General features: G+C 33.9%; 4 protein-coding genes and 1 long non-coding RNA gene across 5 annotated transcripts; 2 read left to right on the forward strand and 3 right to left on the reverse strand.

Annotated features, from left to right (window-relative positions):
• The first annotated feature begins 430 nt into the window (after positions 1–430).
• On the forward strand, positions 431–922 carry LOC130979867 (uncharacterized). The gene is made up of 4 exons (XR_009086759.1): positions 431–500; positions 588–653; positions 732–800; positions 876–922. It is a non-coding gene; the product is annotated as an uncharacterized LOC130979867 (long non-coding RNA).
• A 721-nt stretch (positions 923–1,643) lies between these two features.
• On the forward strand, positions 1,644–3,384 carry LOC130981411 (uncharacterized). The gene is made up of 8 exons (XM_057905011.1): positions 1,644–1,675; positions 1,759–1,854; positions 1,980–2,045; positions 2,130–2,613; positions 2,701–2,787; positions 2,912–3,040; positions 3,133–3,267; positions 3,373–3,384. The coding sequence occupies exons 1-8, from the start codon at positions 1,644–1,646 to the stop codon at positions 3,382–3,384; spliced, it is 1,041 nt and encodes a 346-aa protein (XP_057760994.1).
• Positions 3,385–7,807: 4,423 nt separating this feature from the next.
• On the reverse strand, positions 7,808–11,485 carry LOC130982791 (probable inactive receptor kinase At2g26730). The gene is made up of 2 exons (XM_057906886.1): positions 10,053–11,485; positions 7,808–8,596 (listed from the first exon to the last, which is right to left on the reverse strand). The coding sequence occupies exons 1-2, from the start codon at positions 11,389–11,391 to the stop codon at positions 8,058–8,060; spliced, it is 1,878 nt and encodes a 625-aa protein (XP_057762869.1). The 5' UTR covers positions 11,392–11,485; the 3' UTR covers positions 7,808–8,057.
• A 738-nt stretch (positions 11,486–12,223) lies between these two features.
• On the reverse strand, positions 12,224–14,977 carry LOC130979954 (cytochrome P450 82A1-like). The gene is made up of 2 exons (XM_057903523.1): positions 13,932–14,977; positions 12,224–12,893 (listed from the first exon to the last, which is right to left on the reverse strand). The coding sequence occupies exons 1-2, from the start codon at positions 14,871–14,873 to the stop codon at positions 12,264–12,266; spliced, it is 1,572 nt and encodes a 523-aa protein (XP_057759506.1). The 5' UTR covers positions 14,874–14,977; the 3' UTR covers positions 12,224–12,263.
• Positions 14,978–18,339: 3,362 nt separating this feature from the next.
• On the reverse strand, positions 18,340–22,053 carry LOC130981412 (uncharacterized). The gene is made up of 4 exons (XM_057905012.1): positions 19,781–22,053; positions 19,191–19,290; positions 18,501–19,098; positions 18,340–18,416 (listed from the first exon to the last, which is right to left on the reverse strand). Exons 1-4 carry the CDS (start codon positions 22,051–22,053, stop codon positions 18,340–18,342), a joined length of 3,048 nt encoding a protein of 1,015 aa, XP_057760995.1.
• Positions 22,054–22,342: the final 289 nt, after the last annotated feature.

The following is a 22,342-nucleotide window of genomic DNA, read 5'->3' on the forward strand; positions in this document are numbered from 1 at the left end:
ATGTTTCAGGGGATTCTGAAGATCGCAGAGACAAGAGAAAAAATGAAAAAAAAAGAAAAAAAAGAAAAAAACAAGAAATAAAAAAAACAAAAAAAGGAAGGCGAGTCCAACTTCGTCTTCGGAGACAGAAACTACTGACAGTGACACTTCTACCTCTGAGTCTGAGGCTCAAGAAGACTCAGAGGATTCAGGAAGAAAACACCCCAGCAAAAAGGGAAAAAAGTAAGAACCATACTTGGGTGTAAATTCTTTTTCGAGTTGGGTGTATTTTGTTTGATCACGTTGGGTGTATGTAGTTTATTAAGCAGTGTGTGTTTCGTTTGCTGCGTTGGGTGTATATTTAATATTCAGTTGGGTGTATCTTGTGAATTCATTTGGGTGTATTTTTAGTATGTTCTAAATGATGATTGTTTGTCTTCCAGAATGGACTCCAGAAAAAGAAAGCAGAGGCAAGAGGAGCCAGATTCTGATTCAGAATCTGAATCTGAACCAAGTGATGAGTAATGTCCTGAAATTATTACTCCTTTCTTTTGGCTTCATTATAAAGATTTCGTGTATTAATTGAAGTGTCTATTATTAACTTATAGGAGTGAAGAATCATCACCTGCGGAGAAGGAGAAGAAAAAGAAAAAAACAAAAACAACACCAAAAGAGTAAGCACTTCTTTCATTAATATTCTGTGATAAAATTAATTTTTTATTTCTGATTGGTATTCTTTTTTTTCCACCCAGAACACAACAAGAAAAGAAAAAAGTTGTTGTGGAGGATTCACCTCCTGAAGAAGATCAATACTTTGACGGGTACAGTACCTCGTAAGCTATATTACGGTCTATCATCGTAATTATTTTTGTTAACATCTTATTTTATGAATGTAGTGAGAGATATGAAATATCAAGTGACGAAATCGATGAATGGCTAAGGAGAAACGTTGATAAATCTGCTGCGGAGGGGTATGTCTTGCGGGGCTGTGTATTTGAGATTTTGGTGTGTTTTGTTTGCTAATAATTGTATCTTGTTTCGCAGGGAGAACCAAGCTGACCTGCGATCGACAGAAGGTCGCTATGTGTCCTCTGAAACGTAAGAACCTTTATTATTTAATAAAATCTTGTTATCATGATTTGGATGTATTTTCTGGAAAACATTTGGGTTTATTTTGTGGATCAAGTTGGGTGTGTGTTGTTTACTAGGGATATTTCGTTTGTTTTGTTGGGTGTATATTGTCCATTCGGTTGGTTGTATCTTGTGCATTCATTTGGGTGTATTTTATACCTGTATCTTATTTTGTCTGAATAACATGAAATCTGTTTAGACTACCGGCTGTGAACTTGGGAAGTGATGATCCTTCCTCTCAAGGACGCACAGAACAGAGTAGCGTAAACCAGCCATCACAGAGCATGTAATTTCTCTTTCAAATAACCGTTACTTTTGTTCTTCTATTACCTTCTACTTCTAATTCTGTATATATTTTTTTTAGAAAAAAAAGCCCTTTATTATTTTATTCAAGAAAAAAAAGGCAGCAAAAAAAGGCAAAAACTGTAACTATGTAAGTTCTCAAAAAACAAAGCATGTCTTCTTTTTGAATTGTTCGGGTGTATTTTTGACCTTTTTTGGGTTATTTTAGGTTGAGTCCGACTGACTCGAATATGATGGTTGTGAGGGAACAAACACCGTCAATGTGAGTTTTCCAAGAATATTTCAACCTTATAACCTTATTATTTTCAAAGGCGTTGTTAACCTTTCATTTTTCTTCTTGTTTAGAGTCCCGATCCAGGTTTTTGTGCCGGCATCCCAAACAACCCCTGAGACAGATTTCGAACCAACCCCTATGCTACGGATTGAAGGGACTACAGAAAAGTAAGAAATAGTATTGGGTGTATATTTGTTTAGGGTTTGGGTGTATATTTGCATACAGTTTGGGTGTATATTGTTCCTGATCAATTTTTTCTTTACTCCATGATTAATTTTGTGTTACTGTGCAGCACTCCTGAATCCCCCAAGCAACTTCAACAAACCACACCCACGCTTCCCCCAGCTCCAACTAAAATGTAAGTTCATCAGACTAAAATCAATCTTTGCTTATCATCCGTATATTATTATTCTTACTCTTATTCTTATACATCATGACGCAGTCATCCAGCCGCAGAAGACGCTGCTGCCCTGTTGATGATGGCACGGACAGCAACCTATGTTCCTAAAACAGATTCAGGGATGCCATCATTCAGCCTTGGACTGACTGATTCAAGCCAGGAGGGGGCGTCAACGCAGGAGACAGAAAGGGAAAAATCTCCAGAAACTACAAGTATGCTAGAACAATTAGACACTTTGGTCCAAAAATTAGCAAGCAATGCGGCGAAGGGAACAAACGAAAGTCCACAAATTCAGAGGGAGACTGGGGGAGAAAGTTCTGCAAAGTTTGAAACTCCAGGGGGAATAAATCAAATTACAGATGATATGAAACAAAAGTGCTATATCTGGGGGACGAGACTGAAGGAAGACGCAAATGGCAATACTGACGAGTATGAGGAGATTTGCAATCTGATTGGCAAAGGAGAATACATTTTGATCAGATCGCACCTTGCATCCCTCCAGGCAAAAAGTGATATAGAATCTCAGGTAATATTAGACTAACATTAATGTTTTTACACCAAAGTAAACTGCAATGTTTATTAATGTAAAATTGATTTCGGCATATATTTCTAGATTGTATCTGCCATCTGCCTCATCCTAAACCAGAAAAATGAAAAGAGGTTTCAGGAACAAATATACTGTCTCCCCCCCGATATTGTGGTAAGTGTTACTTCTACGAACTTTGGGTGTATTTTCTGCATTGATTTGGGTGTATTTTTTGGGTTCGATTGGGTGTAAGTTGTGTATTTTCAGTATTTCATTTTTTGTTTCACAATTCTTGCAGAGCATGGCACTTTCGGATCACCCAAAGGGGGAATTCATATCCCCGAAAACGGAAAAGGAATTCAGGGTGGAAGCCTACCCGAGTTTCATTCACTTCATAGATAGAAAAAAATTAAGTTCGCATCCATATGTAAGTTTTCGTTTGCTAAATTTGTTAGTACACTTATTTATTTACTTATATGCCAAATAAAATAACACTGTTGAAATGTGGCAATCCTTCAGATTTTTGCTCCTGTTTGCCACTCGGGACATTGGTGGTTATGGCTAATAAATACAACAAAGCGGAAATGTCAAATACTTGACCCGCTATACAAAAAAGCTCCAAGCGATGAGAGAAAGGAAATTAATAAATTCACTGTAAGTTGCCTCTGTCTTCTTTACTTTAATAGATAGGTCTATTTCGAAGGTTGTGTTGGGTGTATATTTCATATTCAGTTGGGTGTATCCTGTGCATTCATTCAGGTGTATTACTGATTTGTTTTGGTATTTAAGGGATATGTATTTTCAAGATTGATAACATATGCCGGCGAGAAATCTCTGGAGAAAAGCGAGAAGGAAAAGGAAATTAAAGCATCATATGTTAAAATATCAGGGCAAAAAACAAGGTATAAATTTGTGAGTCTGAACATTAAACTTTTCTAAATGAGATTTGTAATTTATTTTCTTCGTTTTCAGCTATGACTGCGCTATCTACGTTATGAAGTGGCTTGAGTTAATTGAGTCGGAAAACATCAAAAAGGGGAAGTATGAATGGGATAATTGGCCACAGGTAACTGTCTTTAGAACTATATAACTCTGTATTACTTTACTGAATTAATATTGCTGTTTAAACAGAATATACTTTTTAATTGTAGGAGGAGGTGGACCACTATAGAGTGGAGTATGCTTCCCGGATACTATTCAGTGAGATGAATAAACAGAGAGATCGGGCAATTAGAGAGAGTAGTGCTATAAGGCTGTCGAAGCCATCCTCTGTATTATTGAGTCCGTTTTGTCAGATTAATTCTGCTGATATAGAAACTGGGTAATCCAACTGCTGCGTAGTTTGTAATTTAAACAAATGATGTAAATATTTGCCAATTATCAACAACTTCTATTCCATGTATATTTTTTCCCATAGTTAAACTATCTGTGCTGGTAAACTGTCTGTGATGTATTTAAAAACTGTATTACAGGTGGTGAACGCAAATTATAAACTGTTACACCCAACGCAAGTCTAATAATACACCCAAGATTGCGTAAACTATACACCCAACTGTCTGCGATGTACTCAAAATGTATGAATTACATGTACTAAAATATGAAGAAAAACATCAAATGAAATATACACCCATAACCTGCGAATTTTTACAGCTTTTGTTCTATATGTATCTATATATGTGTCTATATGTAAATTGTGAATTAACAAAAATACACCCAAAAGAAACAGAGCTTTTACACCCATATCCTATAAAACTATACACCCAAAGAGTTATCCCCTGTCGCTGGTACCCTGAGTTGATAATTCATAACGTGTCCTTGATATTGGTTGGAATTTGAATGCGCCGCTGATGCAGCATCAAACACGTTTATCTGAATATAACACTCACACATTAGATAAACTATTAACGACAAAAATAAACTCAATTGCCACAAATTTAAAGAACATTTCCTTGTACCTCACTTAAAACTTTCGTCTTCTTCTTCTTTGTGGCATTTGCAATCTGTTTCTCTAGCTTTGAACCTAGCCTGTTTTTTGGACGTCCTCTTATTTGAATCCTTGGCGGGCTTTGAAGCTCGTTAACGAATTCCAAGTTGGCGTCTTCGTGGGATAAAGAAGATCTCCCCTTCCTTTTGGATTTTAATGCTTCCATCTCGGCCATGGCGTTATCGTATGTACGGTGTAGAATTGCAGTCAGCTCCTCCAATTCGGAGGCAAATTCGCAAATATTTTGCGAACAAAAAACCAATTGGTCGAACCTCTTGCTTCTTGGCTCCATTAGTGGCTCGTCGTGGCTGCTCTTGATGTGTGTGTGTCGCCTCTTTACCTTCTTGCTCCATCGTTCCAGTATATATCTAGGGGACACTTTGCTTACTTGTTCGAAGCTTAACACGCTTAGTGCGTGACGGCACAGTATCCCTCTCGACTCGAATAATAAGCATTGGCATTTTACCTCGGCTGCGACTGAGTCGTAGGTAACAGCGAACTTGTTGAATATTGAGCTGGAAACTTGTTCTCTGACTTCGTATATTGAATAGCCTAGAGCGGAATTCTTTAATCTGGTGATGCAATTCGCCTTTCCTCTGAATTGCGCTTGGACTTCCCTAAACTTTGCATGAGTGTACGCATCTTGAAACTGAGCTTCAATGGAGGATTTGGTTGCACACGGTATGACCGTATGAAAATCTGCAGCGTCTGATTCTCTCTCTGCTTGCTCCCTGCTTCCGAGGCAATTATCGTATTGTTTGACGAACTGAATAAGCGAGCTGTTCCGGGTGATGTACTTGTTAAAAAATGAATGCATGCTCTCGCTCCTTTGTGTGCTTCTCATCCCTGCCCAGAAGTGGTGATCCAGATAGATAGGAACCCATATGTGACGGTCTTCGTACAGATCTGCATAATACACCCAAACACAGACTGTAAAATACACCCGAGAGAACATACAATTTACACCTCTGCTGCAGATTTTAAAAACACATTACCTGAAAGCCACTTGTTGTCCGCAAGACCAAAATTTAGTAGAAAATCGTTCCAATTCCTATCGAATGAGTCTTTGCTATGAGAGTTCCAAACAACATGGCTCATTTCTTGTTCGATATCCGCATGTCCCTTGTACCCGTTTAATTTGCTTGGAATCTTCTTCATGATGTGCCAAATACACCAGCGGTGAACTGTTGTTGGCATACAGGCCTCTAAAGCCCTTTTCATTGATGCGCACTGATCGGTGAGAAACCCTTTCGGAGCGTTTCCTCCCATGCAACGAAGCCAACATTGAAATAACCATTTGAATGATTCAATTTCTTCGTTCTTCATCAAAGAGCATCCGAGAAGTGTTGACTGACCGTGGTGATTCACCCCGACAAAAGAACCACAGACCAAATTATACCTGAAACAAATTACCATGGTCCAGAATGCAAAATCATTAAGTACACCCCAACAAATGCTTCGAATACACCCAATGAAACAGCCAATATACACCTCTGCTGCGGATTCGTAAAAATAAATTAATTTAGCATCATAAACAGGGACAGTTTGTTACCTGTTTGTATTGTAGGTGGTGTCGAATGAAATGACGTCTCCGAAATACTCAAAGGCGGCTCTGCTTCTTGCATCGGCCCAAAAAGTCAGCTTAATCGATTGATCCTCCTCGAGTTCGAGATCAAAAAAGAAATTCGGATTCTTCTCTTTCATTCTTAAGAAATATTTCCCGAATTCCTTTGCATCTTCTTGTTCGGAAACATTCCGCACTTCCCTGGTAATGTAATTCCTCACGTCCTTTTCGATAAAGTTTAACTCGCGGTGACCCCCGGCAGCAGCAACAAATGATTGGTAGGTTTTGCTTGGTCTGATACCGGCCTCCTCGTTATTCTCTATCGTACGACGAATGGACATGCTTAGTTCCCTGTGCTGTTTGAGCATCTCTGCTTTGCTTGGACAGCAGGGGTGTGAATGATCCAGCACAACCTTTGAAATGATCCAAGCACCGACATCCTTCAATGTGTGTATATAAATTCTTGCAGGACAGTTTAGACCGGCTGTCGGATTGGTCTTCTCGGTCGGAGATATTTTAGATTTCCATTTTCCCTCTCTGCTACATGTAATCAGTTGATTCTTAATCTTGTTTCCCTTCCTATTTGTGCACCGAACTCTTGTAGAAAAACCTGCAGCCTTGGCATAGTCCCTGTAAAATTTTCCAGCATCTTCAAGGGTGGTAAAGGTCATTCCGACCTTCGGAACAAGCTCGTCATCAACAACCGAGAGAGGCTGCGCAATACACCGTGTCAAACTGTAAATACACCCATAGATATGATTCAAATACACCCAATTATGTCTAATATGATACACCCGAGCCGCAACAACTCAACTACAGAATGACCTTTAAAGCCATAAACTGTAAATACTCAGGCTGCAGAATACACCATGTCAAAAACTAAAAACACACCCAATCGTGTCTGATATAATACACCTGAATAACAACAACTCAATTAAAATAACAAAAAACCAGTAAAGTGTAGATACACCCACACTTCTAACTAAAATACACCCAAAGAAGAATTGATCTACACCCGAGCATCTGCTATAAATTCCAGTTAATTAGTCACATCTAAAACATTGAATGGACAGATTCATGTTAACGTGTTACTTTCACAGTCAATGTTCAGCAATTTTTCAACTACACAATGCTATACCAATTACTGAAAGAAAAATCATACTAATCTTATGTAAATCAAACCTCAGGAAATTCGTTAAATTCAAACTCATAATCCACTTCGCCTGGATTCAGCTGACAATCAGAGGTTGAATGATCCATTATCTTCAAAACGAGTTCAAACTTTGATTTCAAAAAATAACAAATCAAAATAGAAAACGAAGGTCGAATTGCAGAGAGAGAAAAAGGTAACATAAACGAAGAACATACCAGTGAGAAAAGGACAGCAAAAGAACGATGGAGAAGAAGGAGGGAAGACGCACAAGAAGAAGAACAACCAAATCTCAAAATATCGAAAACGAAGAAGGAAACAAATATTTTAAATTTGGTAGTTAGATATACGCAAGATGTTATATAGCGCGTGTAATCAACGTACGTAGAGCAGCGCGTATTTGTTTAATGTACTTGTAGAGCATACATGGCTTGTATGCAGAGCTTTTCCGATATATAATATACTGATTTTGGTGGATATTAAATTTGTGTACAAATCCAGCCACAATCACTGAAATAGATTTATTTGACATTAGTGCTTTTCGTTTTCCCACGGAAATCAGCTCTTACTTTTGGTTTCTCATCGGAATCAGACGCTGATTAAATTCCATTACAAAAAATTGGTACTTATCATCAATATGTAACAAAATAGATCCTTTCTGACTTTCCTTATTTCTTTCTCAAAATAGAACCCTATAGTTACTACGTAGAGTCTCCACATGAATCAAATTAAAGCTTGCTTGTGAGTCAGAAGGACACTGATTTTTCTTCATCCTCCTTGAGGGATCTTATAACCATTGCAACTTGATTCATACTTGGCCTATCATTTGGGGAAGCACTGGTGCAATTCAACGCTACCTGCAACAAGCTCATCATCCTCTCTTCAGATGCACCTTCTCTGATTAGTGACTTGTCAAAAACTTCAACTGTCCATTCCTCTCTCACCACCGAGTTCACCCATTTCGCCAAATCACCAAACCCATCACTATTCTTAACCACTTTCCCGGTTAGCATCTCAAGGAGTATCACACCGAAGGCGTAGATATCACCTTTGACACCGTAGTAGTAGTGTTGGTTATTATTTTCGGTCACAAATAGGCCGTATTCGCTTATGAATGGATCAATGTTGTTGTCAAATAAGATGTTGCTTGATTTCAAGTTGCCGTGTGATGCTACTTCACTCTCTCTCAGATTCTCATGCATGTGTGCTAGTGCCCCGGCTACGTCGACCGCCACTTTTAGTCTACTCCGCCAACCAAAAGAGTGGTGCCCGCCACTTTGGGATCCTTGTGTTCATAATTCAAGTTTGAAGAGCACTAGTAAGTAAAGTATACCATGTGAGAAAATTATAAAATTAACAAGCAATCAGAAATTAAAATTGCTTACCATACTTCATACTCAGTCTTGGCTTCAAAATTATATTAATAATTAATTAATTATGCTAATTTGTGGAGCCTCACCAGCTCTTGCTGTGTGTATGCTTAATTACGTATCCAAATTTTTTCTTTAAAGATGATATTTTTTGTTAGGATTTGAGAAGGAAAAAAAATAAAAAAATCAAACCATAAATTTAACTTCGGCTTGGTATGGTTTGATATGGTTTAGTTTTCATTTGTTTCATAAAAAAATTGATAAATATAGAAATTGAATTGTAACTTCATTAAAATTTTATTATTTATTGATATTTTTATAAAAATATATAAACATAGAATCTGAGAAAATAATGTCAAAACGGAATAAAGGAAGCGAATAAAAATTATTTGAACACAAAGTCATATAGTTGTAAGCAACTAAGCATATACATATACATACATATTCTATAAGTATAATTATGAATTATTAATATAGAATAAAGTATTAATTTGGTCTCTAATATTTAGGTTATATTTTAATTTAGTTTTTAACATTTTAAATTTTTTTATTTTTTGTCAAAAAATTTCAAACGTCGTTTTTAATTCCAAAAAATTTAAACGGATTTAATGTTATCACTATTAAATTTGACACGAACAATTAACATATTAAAGAAACAATAATATTCGATTTCAGTATGTAAATGAAATCGTCTTTCCAACGATCACCAATACAAATGATTTATCTTAGATTTTGAAGTGTTGATAATTTATTGTTAGTTTTAAAATTTTATACAAAAAGGAGAATGAAAAGAGAAAAATGTTACAAAAATATTTTGATTATGTTTTTTTAATATATTGAAATAAGAAGATATGGCTTAGCTAAAAATGTTAACATTCATGTTACTCATTCCATTAATTATTCATATTAAATTTAAAAGTGGGACAACATTAAATGTGTTTAAAATTTTTGGGACTAAAATATAACATTTAAAATGTTAGGGACTAAATTAGAATTTAGTCCAAATATTAGAGACTGAAATAATATTTATCCATTAATATATAATATATAAAAAATACTAGAGGGTCTTAGAATTTATTATTTTTAATATCAGTTTGTCATCAATATTTAAAAGAATTAGGTTAATAGTTAAAAATAATGACAAAAAACAATAAATTTTATCGACTTCCTAGCAATTTTTTTTATATATTTTCGGTTCAATTTTCTTTTGGTTCGATTTTACAAATTAAAACCAAAAAGCAAACAAGAATAATATTAAAATTAAACCGATTTATTTCGGTTTTGTTTTTTAGTTTAGTTTTAATTCGGTTTGGATAGAATTTTGAACCCTCTATCATTCAGAAAGTTGAAGTCATGATTTTCATCACTTACCATAAAGCAACATGAAGAGACTTCCATTGTGCATGTATTCATAGACAAGGAGCTTCTCTTGATGAGAGCAATAATATGCAAGAGGTGGAAGCACTCTTGGATGCTTCACTTTTGCTATGATCTCCATCCTTGTCTGAAAATGTTGCTTTGAAATCCCACAATCCTTGACTCTTTTCACTGCCAAAACCATCCCATTCTCCATCATCACCTTGTACAGGCTTCCATTCTTCCCTCTCCTAACCAACTCCGCCGGAGCACCAAGCAAGTCCTCGAATCGCAGCGCCTTATACTCTGCGCTCGAAAGAACCACAAGACCGGAAGCTGAAGCCATGCCGCTTTCCAAAGATGAAAATGAACTCTCTGATCTCATTCCAGTTATTATTCCACTCTTTGATCCACTTGAATTGTAATAAGCTTCACTATTAGGCTTGTCCTTCTCTGTCTTTTGCATTTCATCCAATGCTCTGTCTTTTGTCTTGAATTTTCGAACCAATTTCAGGACAATGTAAGCCAACACCATGAAACAAAGAACTATGTATCCTAAATAAAGCTTAAAACCATCGTGCGATGAATTCGGAGGTGGCCGAGGAAGAGGAAGAGGAAGAGGAGCTGCAGGTGCAGGTGCTGGTGCAGGTGGACATGCATTAGCAAGTGGTTTTCCACACAAACCAGGATTACCATAAAAGCTATCTTGAAAGAATTTTCCTCTAACATCAGGAATAGGACCATATAACTTGTTGTTTGAGACATTAAACAACTGAAGTTTTGAGAAGTCGAAATGAGGAACTCTTCCGGTGAAGTTATTGTTGTCTGCAAGAAAAGATACCAGCTGCGAAAGACGAGACATTTCAGGTATCTCTCCGGAGAAGTTGTTATCGGAAACATGAAGCCTCATCAAGCTGGTTATTTTCCCAATAGAGATCGGAAGCTTTCCGGAGAATCGGTTACCATTTAGATAGAGATGAGTTAGGGACTTCAAGTTCCCTATGTCCTCCGAAACAGAATCATGTAGAGCATTGTTTTTTAGGCTAAGGAGCATAAGAGACTTCGCAGTGGAAAGAGAAGTAGCATCTAGAACACCTTTCAGATTTAAATGTTCAAGAACTATGCTCATCACGGTTTTGTTGTCCGAATGACAAATCACACCGTGCCAATGATCAGTGCATGGATCTGATGTGAGGTTCCAACCCCAATTCTTGGAATCTCGTTGTGCATTATTTGGTGCAAGCTTTTCCATGAACTTCACCAAAGCTTGCTTCACCACTTGTTCCTCTGAATTAACACTTAGGAACAACGAGATGATCAAAATGGAGGGTACCCATATGAGTTTCAGACCCATTCTTTTTTTTTTTCTTTTCAAAAATGATCTGAAATTAGAAGAAATGAAAACATGTATGATCCATGAAGGCAATAATAATGTTCACTTAAAGAAACTAGGACATGTTAGATTAAGTTGCCAAATGGAAATAATTAAGAAGAGCTATAAATGTTGTGTGTAATATTATTATGAATGAGAAGCCCAGTAAATGAGCCAAAGGGCAGAAAGAAACGAGCGAATTTGGCTGCCGGCATGTTGAAATGGTCACAGTGTCACAGTGAGTGTGTGTTTCAAACTTATCAATGTGTCGCGTTATTATTTATTAGCATGTCGTCTTTCTCCCAATTTGGCTTTTTCTACCTCTTCGTTAATACTTAGGTGTGAAAGGGATTCTTTACCCTTAAATTTTTAATTTACCAATATGAAAAGGATGGCATTGTTATCATTTTTTTATCTGACTGAATCACCGGTATCTGAACTTTATCATCCCACATCATATAACCCGATCTGATGTGACTGAAATTTCATGTTAATTTTCCAAATTCGAACCCGACTTAGGAGACCAGAACTCTTGCAGGATAGTCCAATAATATTCTAAGTTTGTGCATTATTAGCATTTTTATAACAATATTCCCCACTCCAAGACCTCCTAGTTTTCTTGATTTTTGAATTAACTTCCAATTAATTCTTGGTACACCCTTCCCACCCTCTTAGAATGGTTTACTAGACATGATCACCTGGTCTCATAATTAACTACTATTAAGTGAAGGTAGCAACACACCTATGACCAAAATTATATACTTTTACTATAGTTTAGGAGACAAATAAGACATAATAGTTTAGAAAGCAAAAATACACCAAGGATTATGTCATATGTGCCTAATCTAATATTATTACATGGTCTCATAACAATTGGGAATCAAACACGGTTTAACAAGTATCTCAAGTGGAGTAGTTTTGACATGGGTGATTCCAAGGGTTCCATCTATGTCAACAAGTTCAGGGGAAGGATTCAAGATCTCAAAGGAATGCAAAAAGCTAGCCAGAATAAAATGAACCATTTGAAAGCCAAAAGATATTGCTGGACACGCCCTTCTACCACTTCCAAATGGTAACAACTCAAAATGATGACCCTTAACATCCACATCTTTATGAGTTGTGAGGAACCTTTCTGGCTTGAACTCTAATGGATCTGACCAAATAGAAGAGTCGGTGTGGATTTTCCAAAGATTTGTAATTAATCGAGTTCCTTTTTTAATTTGGTATCCACCTAAATTGCAATTTTCTGTGAATTCACGGTGCACTCCAAGTGGAGAAGGTGGATACAATCTTAGTGTCTCCTTAATAATGGCTTGAATGTATTGCAATTTGCTTAGATCAGACTCAAGTATGCGTCTCTCTTTCCCAATTTGGGTATTGAGTTCTTCTTTTGCTTTTTTTAATGTGTGGGGATTTCTTAATAACATACACATTGCCCATGTAAGGGTAACAGTCGTTGTATCGGTTGCTCCCGTAATCATAGACTGCCAAATAAATTGAATGGGTAAAGATAATTTTCTCAAAAAAGTAATTAAACAAGAACTAATTTTAAGAGTCAATATTTAACAGTCATCATTACAATAACATCTAAAATTCAATTATAACAAATATTAAAAATTTAAACAAACTCTATACAAATTTATTTTTAGTGAATTTATAATAAATTTAATTAGCAACTTATTATAATATTAAATAAAATCAACTGCCATAATATTTGTTCTCTAATATTACTCTCTAATAATCACGTAGTATTAGAAGGCTAATAATTTTGAGTCAACAACCAAAATATCAAAATTTACAAGTGTATATAAACTATTTATTAGTCTAAAATCAATTAGATATCTAGCTATATATGTGTGTTTTTCCCCCTTAGATTTTAAACAATAAAATATTCATATTTTAACAAAATAAAAAAAATATAGGTAGACAATAAAAATATTAAACAATGTGAATAATATATCTATCAGATGTTTAATTCACAAGGTGTGCGGATGGTAATATTAAGATTTTGGTTCCGCTACGTTACCAACAGCATATCTGCCAACTTCTGCCAACTCTTATTTATAATTGTGTTTCATGGAAGTGTGTTCGTGGATGTGTCTAATAAAAATGTCTTTTTTATAACTGTGTTTAATAGAAATGTCTTTATAGATATATTTTATGGATGTGTCTCTTTATATATGTATTTAAAATATATTAATTATTAGACACATCTACGAACACACTTCCATGAAACACAAATATAAATAAGAGTTGGCAGAAGTTGGCGGATAATATGTTAGTACCCTATACTTTTCCTTAAGATTTAGGTGAATAATTTAAAAATATAATGTATTTTTATTTTATTATGGTAATTTAAGAGCTCATTATTCACAAAAATTATTGTCTACTTAACAAAGTTAGTAAAGAAACGTGTTTTTCTTTTTTAAAAAATAACATGAACAAAAACTGACATTAAAAAATAAAAATAAAAATAAAAAAGAGCTCATACATCATTGTGGTAAAAAATAAAACACACGTACCAATGTTGTGGCTTTGATTATGGTATGAGCATCAAATCCATCAAGACCTGAGGCATCATCAAAAACCGAAATCATGACATCCATAAAATCTTTCTCATCTAACAAACTCCTCTTTTGGCGATGTTCTCTTACAAAATCATCCAAAAACTCATCCAATTCCTTAGCAGTTTTCTTCATTGCTTTCTCATAGCCCCCAAAATCCAACCACCTTAACAAAGGAACAACATCTGCCACTGTAAACACCCCCAACAAATTCATGAACTCCCTTATCGTTTCCAAACACCTGTTATTATTTTCCAAACCACCAAATCCAAAGCATCGCTTCCCAACAAGCATCCTAAAAACCATGTTGAAGATCAATTCAGCAAACCACTGCTTCATCTCCACCAACACATACTCTTCGTCATTATTTCTTTTTCTGTATACATCTTTCACTGAAGCTTGAACTTCAGAGACACGAATATGGCTTAGTTGCTCGATTCGGCGATTCGAGAGGAGCTCTAACGTCACAATCTTGCGGATTTGGCGCCAGTATGGACCGTACGGCGCGAAACCAAACATGGCTCCGTTGTATGAAAGGTTTTCATTGGCGACAAGCTTTGTGGGGCGAGTGGAAACCGCCATGTCGTTGGTGGTGAAGCATTCTTTCGCCATTTCCCAGTTGCTGAGTACTATGGTCTTTTTGGAGCCACTCTTGATGGTGAAAAGGGGTCCGTACTTGTCGGCCATGGAAGCTAGAGTTATGTGGAGCTGCTTTGAACCGCGTAACAATGGAAGGTGACCGATGATTGGCCATGCTCCGGACACTGTTGGGGGTTCTCTACTATGATGACCGAATTTGATGATGAAACGAAACAGAAAGAAACAGAGTAAGATGACTATTGCAGATGCAATTCCAGATGCTACAGTGGCATTTTGGTAATTTAGGGTTGAAGAATCCATTTTACTTCTTTTTTCTTTTCTTTTTCTTAAGGTTAGGTGTCTCAAGTCTGAACTCGAGTTGCTGAGGAATCAATATTGGATTTGGAAGTACAAATATTTTGGGAGTTGGGATCATTATAAGAGAGATTATTTTTAGCTGAATGCTATGGTGTCTATCACATTATATTTAAGTTACTGAAAAAGATAAATAAATAATATTTAATAAATTTTATATGGTTTATTTTTTATTTTAAATATTTTATTTTTTACTTTAAGAAGTAAGTTAGACAATTTAAACATCATAATAAATGTACCATAGAATTCACTTTATTTTTAATATAAGGATCCCGCTAGGAAGACAATAGACTATTTGTACAATGTGTACAATGGACTATTGAATTACAAAATACATCCCGTATAGGATCGAATTCTTGATTTTTTAGATCTAGCACTTTAATTCCATGTCATGATACCACTCATTCCAAAAGCTTCAACTGATCGAAAAAGATAACACTAATGATTATATCTCTAATACTCCATAAATCTCCATTGTACATATTATACAAGTATTCTATTGGCTATTGGCTCCTCATACTTTTCCTTAATATAAAGATGAAGATGATGTTTTAATTGAATATTGATATTTGAAATATATTATAGAATTATCGAAGAGTAAAAAAGGTGTCTAATATGTATTTTGTGTGTTACCATAATAATGACACGTGTCTAATACGCACTTTGTGTGTTGACAGAATGATGACACATATCTAATACGTACCTTATATATTGCCAATATGTGTATGTACGTATTATGCGTGTTAACTTTCTATCTGTAAAATTTACTCACATATAATTATACCAAATAATTCTATTTTTATTTTTTAACAAAAAGACTAATATTTTTTCATATAAAAAAATTAGTCTCATTATGAAAGATAAATGAAAAAATTTTTAAATTGTGGTTTCGTGTCACGTTGTTACTAAATTTTATTTATTTATTTAAATAAATTTAATTTTTAACTTTGTATCTTTACGCTAGTTAACCGACTAATTATTACTTAAAAGCTTTTTTCTGAATCATAAGCAACTAAACTTCCTCTATTAAGGTTATGAATTCTGTTTATTTTGATAGATTAATATTATTGTCATTCTACTTTTAATTAATGCACTGATTTAAATTCAAGGATTACTTTCGTCTTCACTCTATGAATTAGAATATATTGAAAGATAGCTCTCTTTTTACTTGAATTCTTGTTGAATCTTGAAAAAGTTAACTCACTTGAATAACAACTTGAAAGTAATTTCTCATAATTCTCTAATTACCCGGACTTAACGTGATACGTGACATATAATCATCTTATTTTTGGGTACTTAGGGTTTATGTGGCTAATAAACTATAATTGGACTTAGCCCGTTTAATCTAATTTAAGTTATCAAGAAATTGGCGATTGATTAGGTTAGAGGAGATTAAATTACTAAAGAATTGGGATTTAATCAATTAGAGTTTGCCATAAATTAAATCTTGCATGATTAAAGTATTTGGTAAGAATTGTTAATTCGAAAAAGTAAATATTTCCAAAATCTTAACTGTTCTTCTATATAATTCTCACTACTAGAAATAGGGTTTTTTCGGACAAAAATTTCAAACGAAATTTATTCCGTCTGAATGACTTTTTCATTTCGGACAAATTTAAGACAAATGTTGAACAATTTTTAGTGGAGATATTGAAATAATATATTCTGTCCTAAATTTGTCTAAATTTTGTCCCAAATTTTGGCGCCAAATTTTTTTTAGATGGCGCCAAAATTTTCATACAGATTAGCAACACATTTTGGACAAAAACTATAATTCGTCCGTATTCCATCTGAATATGCGCAATAACTTCAGACAGATTTGGGACGCATTTTGAAAAATGTTAATTTTATCCCAAATTTGTCTATAATTAGTTTTAAATGCTTTTACTATAACTAACCCTTTGAAATAGACAAAATTTTTTTCCACAAATTCGAGGCAAAATAGCATCATTTGTAAATTTCGTTATTTATAAAAAAAATTTAAAATTTAGTATAAAAATATTATTTATATTTTAAATTAGTCTATGATTTGTCCCAAATATTTTTACTATTCTAAAATAAAGTTTTTTTCCCTAAAATAACCTTAATTATATATAACTTATAAAAAGGTACCGTTTTTGTTTGCACCTTTCAACTCCAAAACTTCTTGATCAAAATATAAAATAATCATCATACCAATTAACATCTTATTCATTATTATACATATTTTTTAAAATTGGATTAATAGGTACGTTAGCGCTTATTTATGCAGGCTTTTTTATATAAATAAGTAAATAAAAAATTAATTCTCATAATACGCATGAAGAGAAAGCTTTACAAAAATGCGCAGGGCCATTGTTCACAAAGCACCCGCGAAATGGATTTAGTGTCATCATCTCAGGAGAGGCGCACACGAATTGGAACTTCTGGTGGGGGAAGCCATTTTGTGCCTGGCGCCAACGAAATAGATACTTTTGGTGGGGTTACCATGAAATTTAGTTGGTTTATTTTTAAAATATATTTTTAAATATTTTAAAAATAAAAAAATCATTTAATTTTTTATTAAGTTAATAATTTATTTTTATATAATATCAAATATAAAATAAATTACAATCTTAAAATAATTAATTGAATCATTATAGATCAACCATCAAAATATAAGACTAGTAAATTAATCTATTATTCACCATAACTCTTTTAATTCAGGTAGTACGTACTCAGTATTAAATAAAAAAATTTAACAAATATACTTATTTAATCCTAAATTTTAGAACTAAATTGACTATATTAGTTTTTTTCTATCATTGTATATTATGTTTGACTTTTTTTTAGTTAAACTTAGGAGACTCTATCTTTTTATTTTTTTTATATATTCTATCTTCTTTTTTTTATTCTTTTATTTTTATTATATTTAATATTAAATTTCTCATACAAATTTTTATATATCATCTTATATTTAATTTTGATTTTTTTTAGTTACCTCATATTATTTTTTAATTTATTCTTTTAATTATTTACGTTATAATAATTCAAATTTTAATTTTTTAACAAATTTAAGATAAAGTGTATCAAAGAATTACATATGTAAAAATCTTAAAAATAAATTAGAAGAGTGCTAGGGGTCAGCAGATTTTGTGATTTGTAGTCATCAATTAGTCATCAGTAGTGTTTTTAATGGTGTGAGATTACATCTAATGGTGGACAATTACTCATTTTTCCTTTAATGATTAAATGCTGGCCAAATTTTAATAAAAGTGCTGACTCCTAGACTTTCTCAATAAATTATATCCAATCTTCTAAAAAAATAGTAAAAATAAAATATAATAAAAAAATCACGTAAAATAAAAAAGTCATATACTTTTTCATAAGATTGTAGTATATTAAAAATTTAAAAAAATACAAATAAATACATTTCTTAGTGGACTTTTTCATACTATTCATTTTGATTTTCATCTTCATTGTTCTCGTCGTCGTCCTCGTCTTCATTCTCATCCTCATCCATATCTTCGTCTTCATCCCCAAGTGGCTCATCATCATCATCATCATCATCATCTTCTTCTTCTTCTTCTTCTTCTTCTTCTTCATATCTTGTACTATTGGTATCCAGTAAATCAACAACAATATCAATATCATTTGAGATATGATTGTTAGATTGATTTGTGCCATCTTCTTGATATGCAAAATCCTCCGTTGTTTCAATCTCAATCTCACCTCTTGCTTTAGTCTTGAATACAAACCACCATTCTGCTTTTTCCTTGGTGTTGCTCATTGGATGAGGTGAAAAATATACTTGAATTGCTTTATGTGCAATGATAAATGGATCATATTTACCATATCGTCGATTCTTTCGAATCTGTATGATTCCATACTCTTTGTTTACCTTTGTTCCTTTGCCAATCGTGGGATCAAACCATTCGCATTTAAATAGTACAACTCTTTTTAGTGGTAGCCTAGTATACTCAACTTGGATAATTTCATTAAGCAGGCCATAGAAATTATTTTCATATTCACCATAACCCGTGCCTTTGACACATATTCCATAATTTTGAGTTGACTTTCCACTTGAGTGAGATCTTGTGTGAAACTTGAAGCCATTGACTTTGTAAATAGGCCAACATTTAACAATTCTCAAAGGACCCCATGCCAAGGAATGAATATTCGAATCTGTCACATCATTTAAAGGATCATGAACCTATATTAAATAAGAACCAATAAGTTAGAATATAATATGTCATCTACCAAAAATTGTGTGTGCAATAAGACTATCATATCATGTTGACTTACATAATTTTTAAACCATTCTGCAAAATCCGCTTCAATAAATTGATCAACTTGTTCATCACTTAAAGTAATATGATCTTGGCGTATGAAATCCACAAAGATCCTATAGTACATGAATTTCAAATAAATTAAAATTATTAATATAAGAAAATATTATTAATAGTAAGAATATATATAGGAAGATAAATACTCACTCAATATATGGCTTAATTTCATCACAGTTTATTAGTATATGATTCATGGCTGCACTGAATTCTTTGTCATCTAAATAATGAGTTTTGCATTCACCAGTCAAACAACCAGGCAAATTAAAAATAGACAAATTTTGCTCAATTGAATCATCACCTTCATCATTTTGCTTTGCATCGATGCTAGTTTGGTTAAAATAGTACTCACAAAAGTAAGAAATCTCCTCAATTAGGTATGATTCAACGATAGATCCTTCAACATGTGCTTTGTTCTTGACCTTTTTTTAAGATGATGGAGAAACCTATCATGAAAAAATTTATAACAAAAATCAAATAACAAATAGTTGACTTAATAAAACAGTAAAAAGAAATTTGAGAGTAAATATAGAGGTGTGAATAAGGTACCTCTCAAAAGGATACATCCATCTATATTGCACAGGACCACCAAGCAATGCTTCAAATGGCAAATGAATAGGTAGATGTTCCATTGAGTCAAAAAATCCAGGAGGAAAAATACGTTCTAGCTTGCATAGCACAATTGGAATATTTTCTTCTAGCTTATTTAGAACATCTTCTCGTAACGATGTTGAGCACAAATCTCGAAAGAATTGACTTAACTCTGTTATTGGCTTCCAGATCTGCTCTGGCAATGAACTAAAAGCAATTGGCAGTAAACGTTCCATAAATATATGACAATCATGACTTTTCATTCCATATAACTTGCCCTCTTTCATGTCAACACATCTCCCTAAATTTGAAACATACCCATCAGGCATCCTTAACTCTTTCACCCATTCACATATTGCCCTCTTTTGCTGGAGGGTAAATGTGTAGTTTGCTTTGGGTTTTATAATTTTACCTCCACTTTGTTTTAGCAGTTCTAAATTTTTTCGCTTGCAGTATAATGACAGATCCATTCTAGCCTTTGCATTATCTTTAGTCTTCTCTTTGATGTCCATGACAGTATTGAATATATTATCAAATACATTCTTCTCAATATGCATTACATCAAGGTTATGACGGATTAAATTATGACGCCAATAAGGCAAATCCCAAAATATGCTTCTTTTGGTCCAATTATGCGTACTTCCATATCCTTCTATCTCAAGTTGCTCAACATCACTTATCTTATCATAATTCTGAACTATATACCATATTTGCTCTCCAGTCAATCTTGGCAGAGGTTCTGATCTCTCAATTCTATTCTTATAGAATGCATCCTTGTTTCTTCTAAACATGTGATTATTTGGCAAGAATTGTCTGTGGCAGTCAAACCATGATGGCTTTCTCCCATTTTTTAATTGGAATGCCTTGGTTCGTTCCATACAGTATGGACATGCTAGCCTGCCTGCTGTCATCCATCCAGACAACATTCCATATGCAGGAAAATCATTAATAGTCCACAACAATGCAGCTCGCATTACAAAATTTGACTTGGAATGAATATCATAAGTTAAAACGCCGTCTTCCCATAGTAGTTTTAGCTCATCAATCAAGGGCTGCAGGTATACATCAATCCTGGTTTTAGGATTACGAGGACCAGGAATAATCATGGATAAAAACATGTAAGGAGTTTTCATGCACATAGAAGGAGGCAGGTTATACGGTGTGACAATTATTAGCCAACATGAATATTGTTTACCAGATTGACCAAAAGGGGTGAATCCATCAGCACATAATCCTAGTCTGACATTGCGTGGTTCTTGAGAAAATTGTGGATGTTTTCTATCAAAATACTTCCATGCTTTTGAATCCGATGGATGCTCAAGAACTCCTTTAAACTCGTGATCAAAATGCCATCGCATGTGAGATGCTGTGTTCATTGAAGCATAAAGTCTTCTTAAACGAGGTATAAGCGGTAAATAGTGCATTCGTTTCAAAGGCACTTGTTTACCCTTTTTACCTATCTTGTACCTTGGAGAATGACAAAATTTACATTCCTTTCTTGGTATATCATCCTCCTTGTAATACAGCATACAACCATTAATACAACAATCAATTTTATTGCTTTCCATGCCAAGTTTCGATACTAGCTTCTTTGCTTCATAAAAATTAGAGACAAGTAAGTTATCCTTAGGAATCACTTCTTTCACAGCTTTCACGAAATCATCAAAGATTTGTTGAGATACATTCCCTTTAGCTTTTATACTCAACATTTTAACTGCCATTGATAATTCTGAATGACTAACACATCCCTCAAATAATGGGCGCTGAGCAGACTGTAATAAATCATAAAATTTTTTAGCTTCTGCATTCGGAGGCTCTTCCATGTATTCTTCAAATTGACTCATTAATTCTGGTCCAGCAGCATCAACCACCATAGATTCATATGAATTTCTTATTGGCACACTAACATGCGGAGAAGAACATGTGCCTTCTTGGTTATCATGATCTACATTCAAATGCAATGGACTCTCTCCATGTGAATCCCAACACCAGTATCTGGGCATGAAACCATATTTATATAAATCTAGTAAAACTTCATCCGGAGTTGAGAAAATTTTATTTTTATGTTTGTTGCAAGGACATCTAAGTAGACTGCCTTCAAGTACAAATTGAGGTTGTTTTGTAACTGTATCAATAAATTGTCGAACACCATTGATAAATTCCTGTCGTAATCCTTCTCGGTTAGGCAAATTTCTATTGTACATCCACTTTCGATGATCTGGAATTTCCATATCTACATATAAAGTATATAATAATTTTCATAATCAATAATTGAGTATAAAACTAAAATTCTATAAATTATAAAGAATTAAAAAAAATTGAGTATAAAACTAAAATTAAATTAAATAAATATAAAATAATTCAGTTGTGTTTGTAAATAATATATAGAATAATTAGCACATAAATTTTCAAGTGAATACACTAGCATGGTGGCATTTCTTATCCTTGCCTGTTAAGAAGACATGGGTTCGAAGCCCATTGCATGTCTCATACATAATGACAAAAAATTAAATATTATTT

Source organism: Arachis stenosperma, chromosome 5 (genome assembly GCF_014773155.1).
Source record: "Arachis stenosperma cultivar V10309 chromosome 5, arast.V10309.gnm1.PFL2, whole genome shotgun sequence".
Classification (NCBI taxonomy): Eukaryota; Viridiplantae; Streptophyta; class Magnoliopsida; order Fabales; family Fabaceae; genus Arachis; species Arachis stenosperma.

What these genes read in the sequence shown, in the direction of transcription:
- LOC130982791 (XM_057906886.1), bottom strand. Translation starts at nt 11,391, where the DNA reads ATGGGTCTGAAACTCATATGGGTACCCTCCATTTTGATCATCTCGTTG. An exon ending in TCTCTTCATGTTGCTTTATG is followed by an intron (nt 8,597 to 10,052) that starts GTAAGTGATGAA and finishes TATGAACACAAG; the next exon opens with GATCCCAAAGTGGCGGGCAC.
- LOC130979954 (XM_057903523.1), bottom strand. Translation starts at nt 14,873, where the DNA reads ATGGATTCTTCAACCCTAAATTACCAAAATGCCACTGTAGCATCTGGA. An exon ending in TAATCAAAGCCACAACATTG is followed by an intron (nt 12,894 to 13,931) that starts GTACGTGTGTTT and finishes TTTATTTGGCAG; the next exon opens with TCTATGATTACGGGAGCAAC.
- LOC130981412 (XM_057905012.1), bottom strand. Translation starts at nt 22,053, where the DNA reads ATGGAAATTCCAGATCATCGAAAGTGGATGTACAATAGAAATTTGCCT. An exon ending in TGGATGTATCCTTTTGAGAG is followed by an intron (nt 19,291 to 19,780) that starts GTACCTTATTCA and finishes CATGTACTATAG; the next exon opens with GATCTTTGTGGATTTCATAC. An exon ending in CAGAATGGTTTAAAAATTAT is followed by an intron (nt 19,099 to 19,190) that starts GTAAGTCAACAT and finishes TATTTAATATAG; the next exon opens with GTTCATGATCCTTTAAATGA.
- LOC130981411 (XM_057905011.1), top strand. Translation starts at nt 1,644, where the DNA reads ATGATGGTTGTGAGGGAACAAACACCGTCAAT. An exon ending in ATTGAAGGGACTACAGAAAA is followed by an intron (nt 1,855 to 1,979) that starts GTAAGAAATAGT and finishes GTTACTGTGCAG; the next exon opens with CACTCCTGAATCCCCCAAGC. An exon ending in CCCCCAGCTCCAACTAAAAT is followed by an intron (nt 2,046 to 2,129) that starts GTAAGTTCATCA and finishes ATCATGACGCAG; the next exon opens with TCATCCAGCCGCAGAAGACG.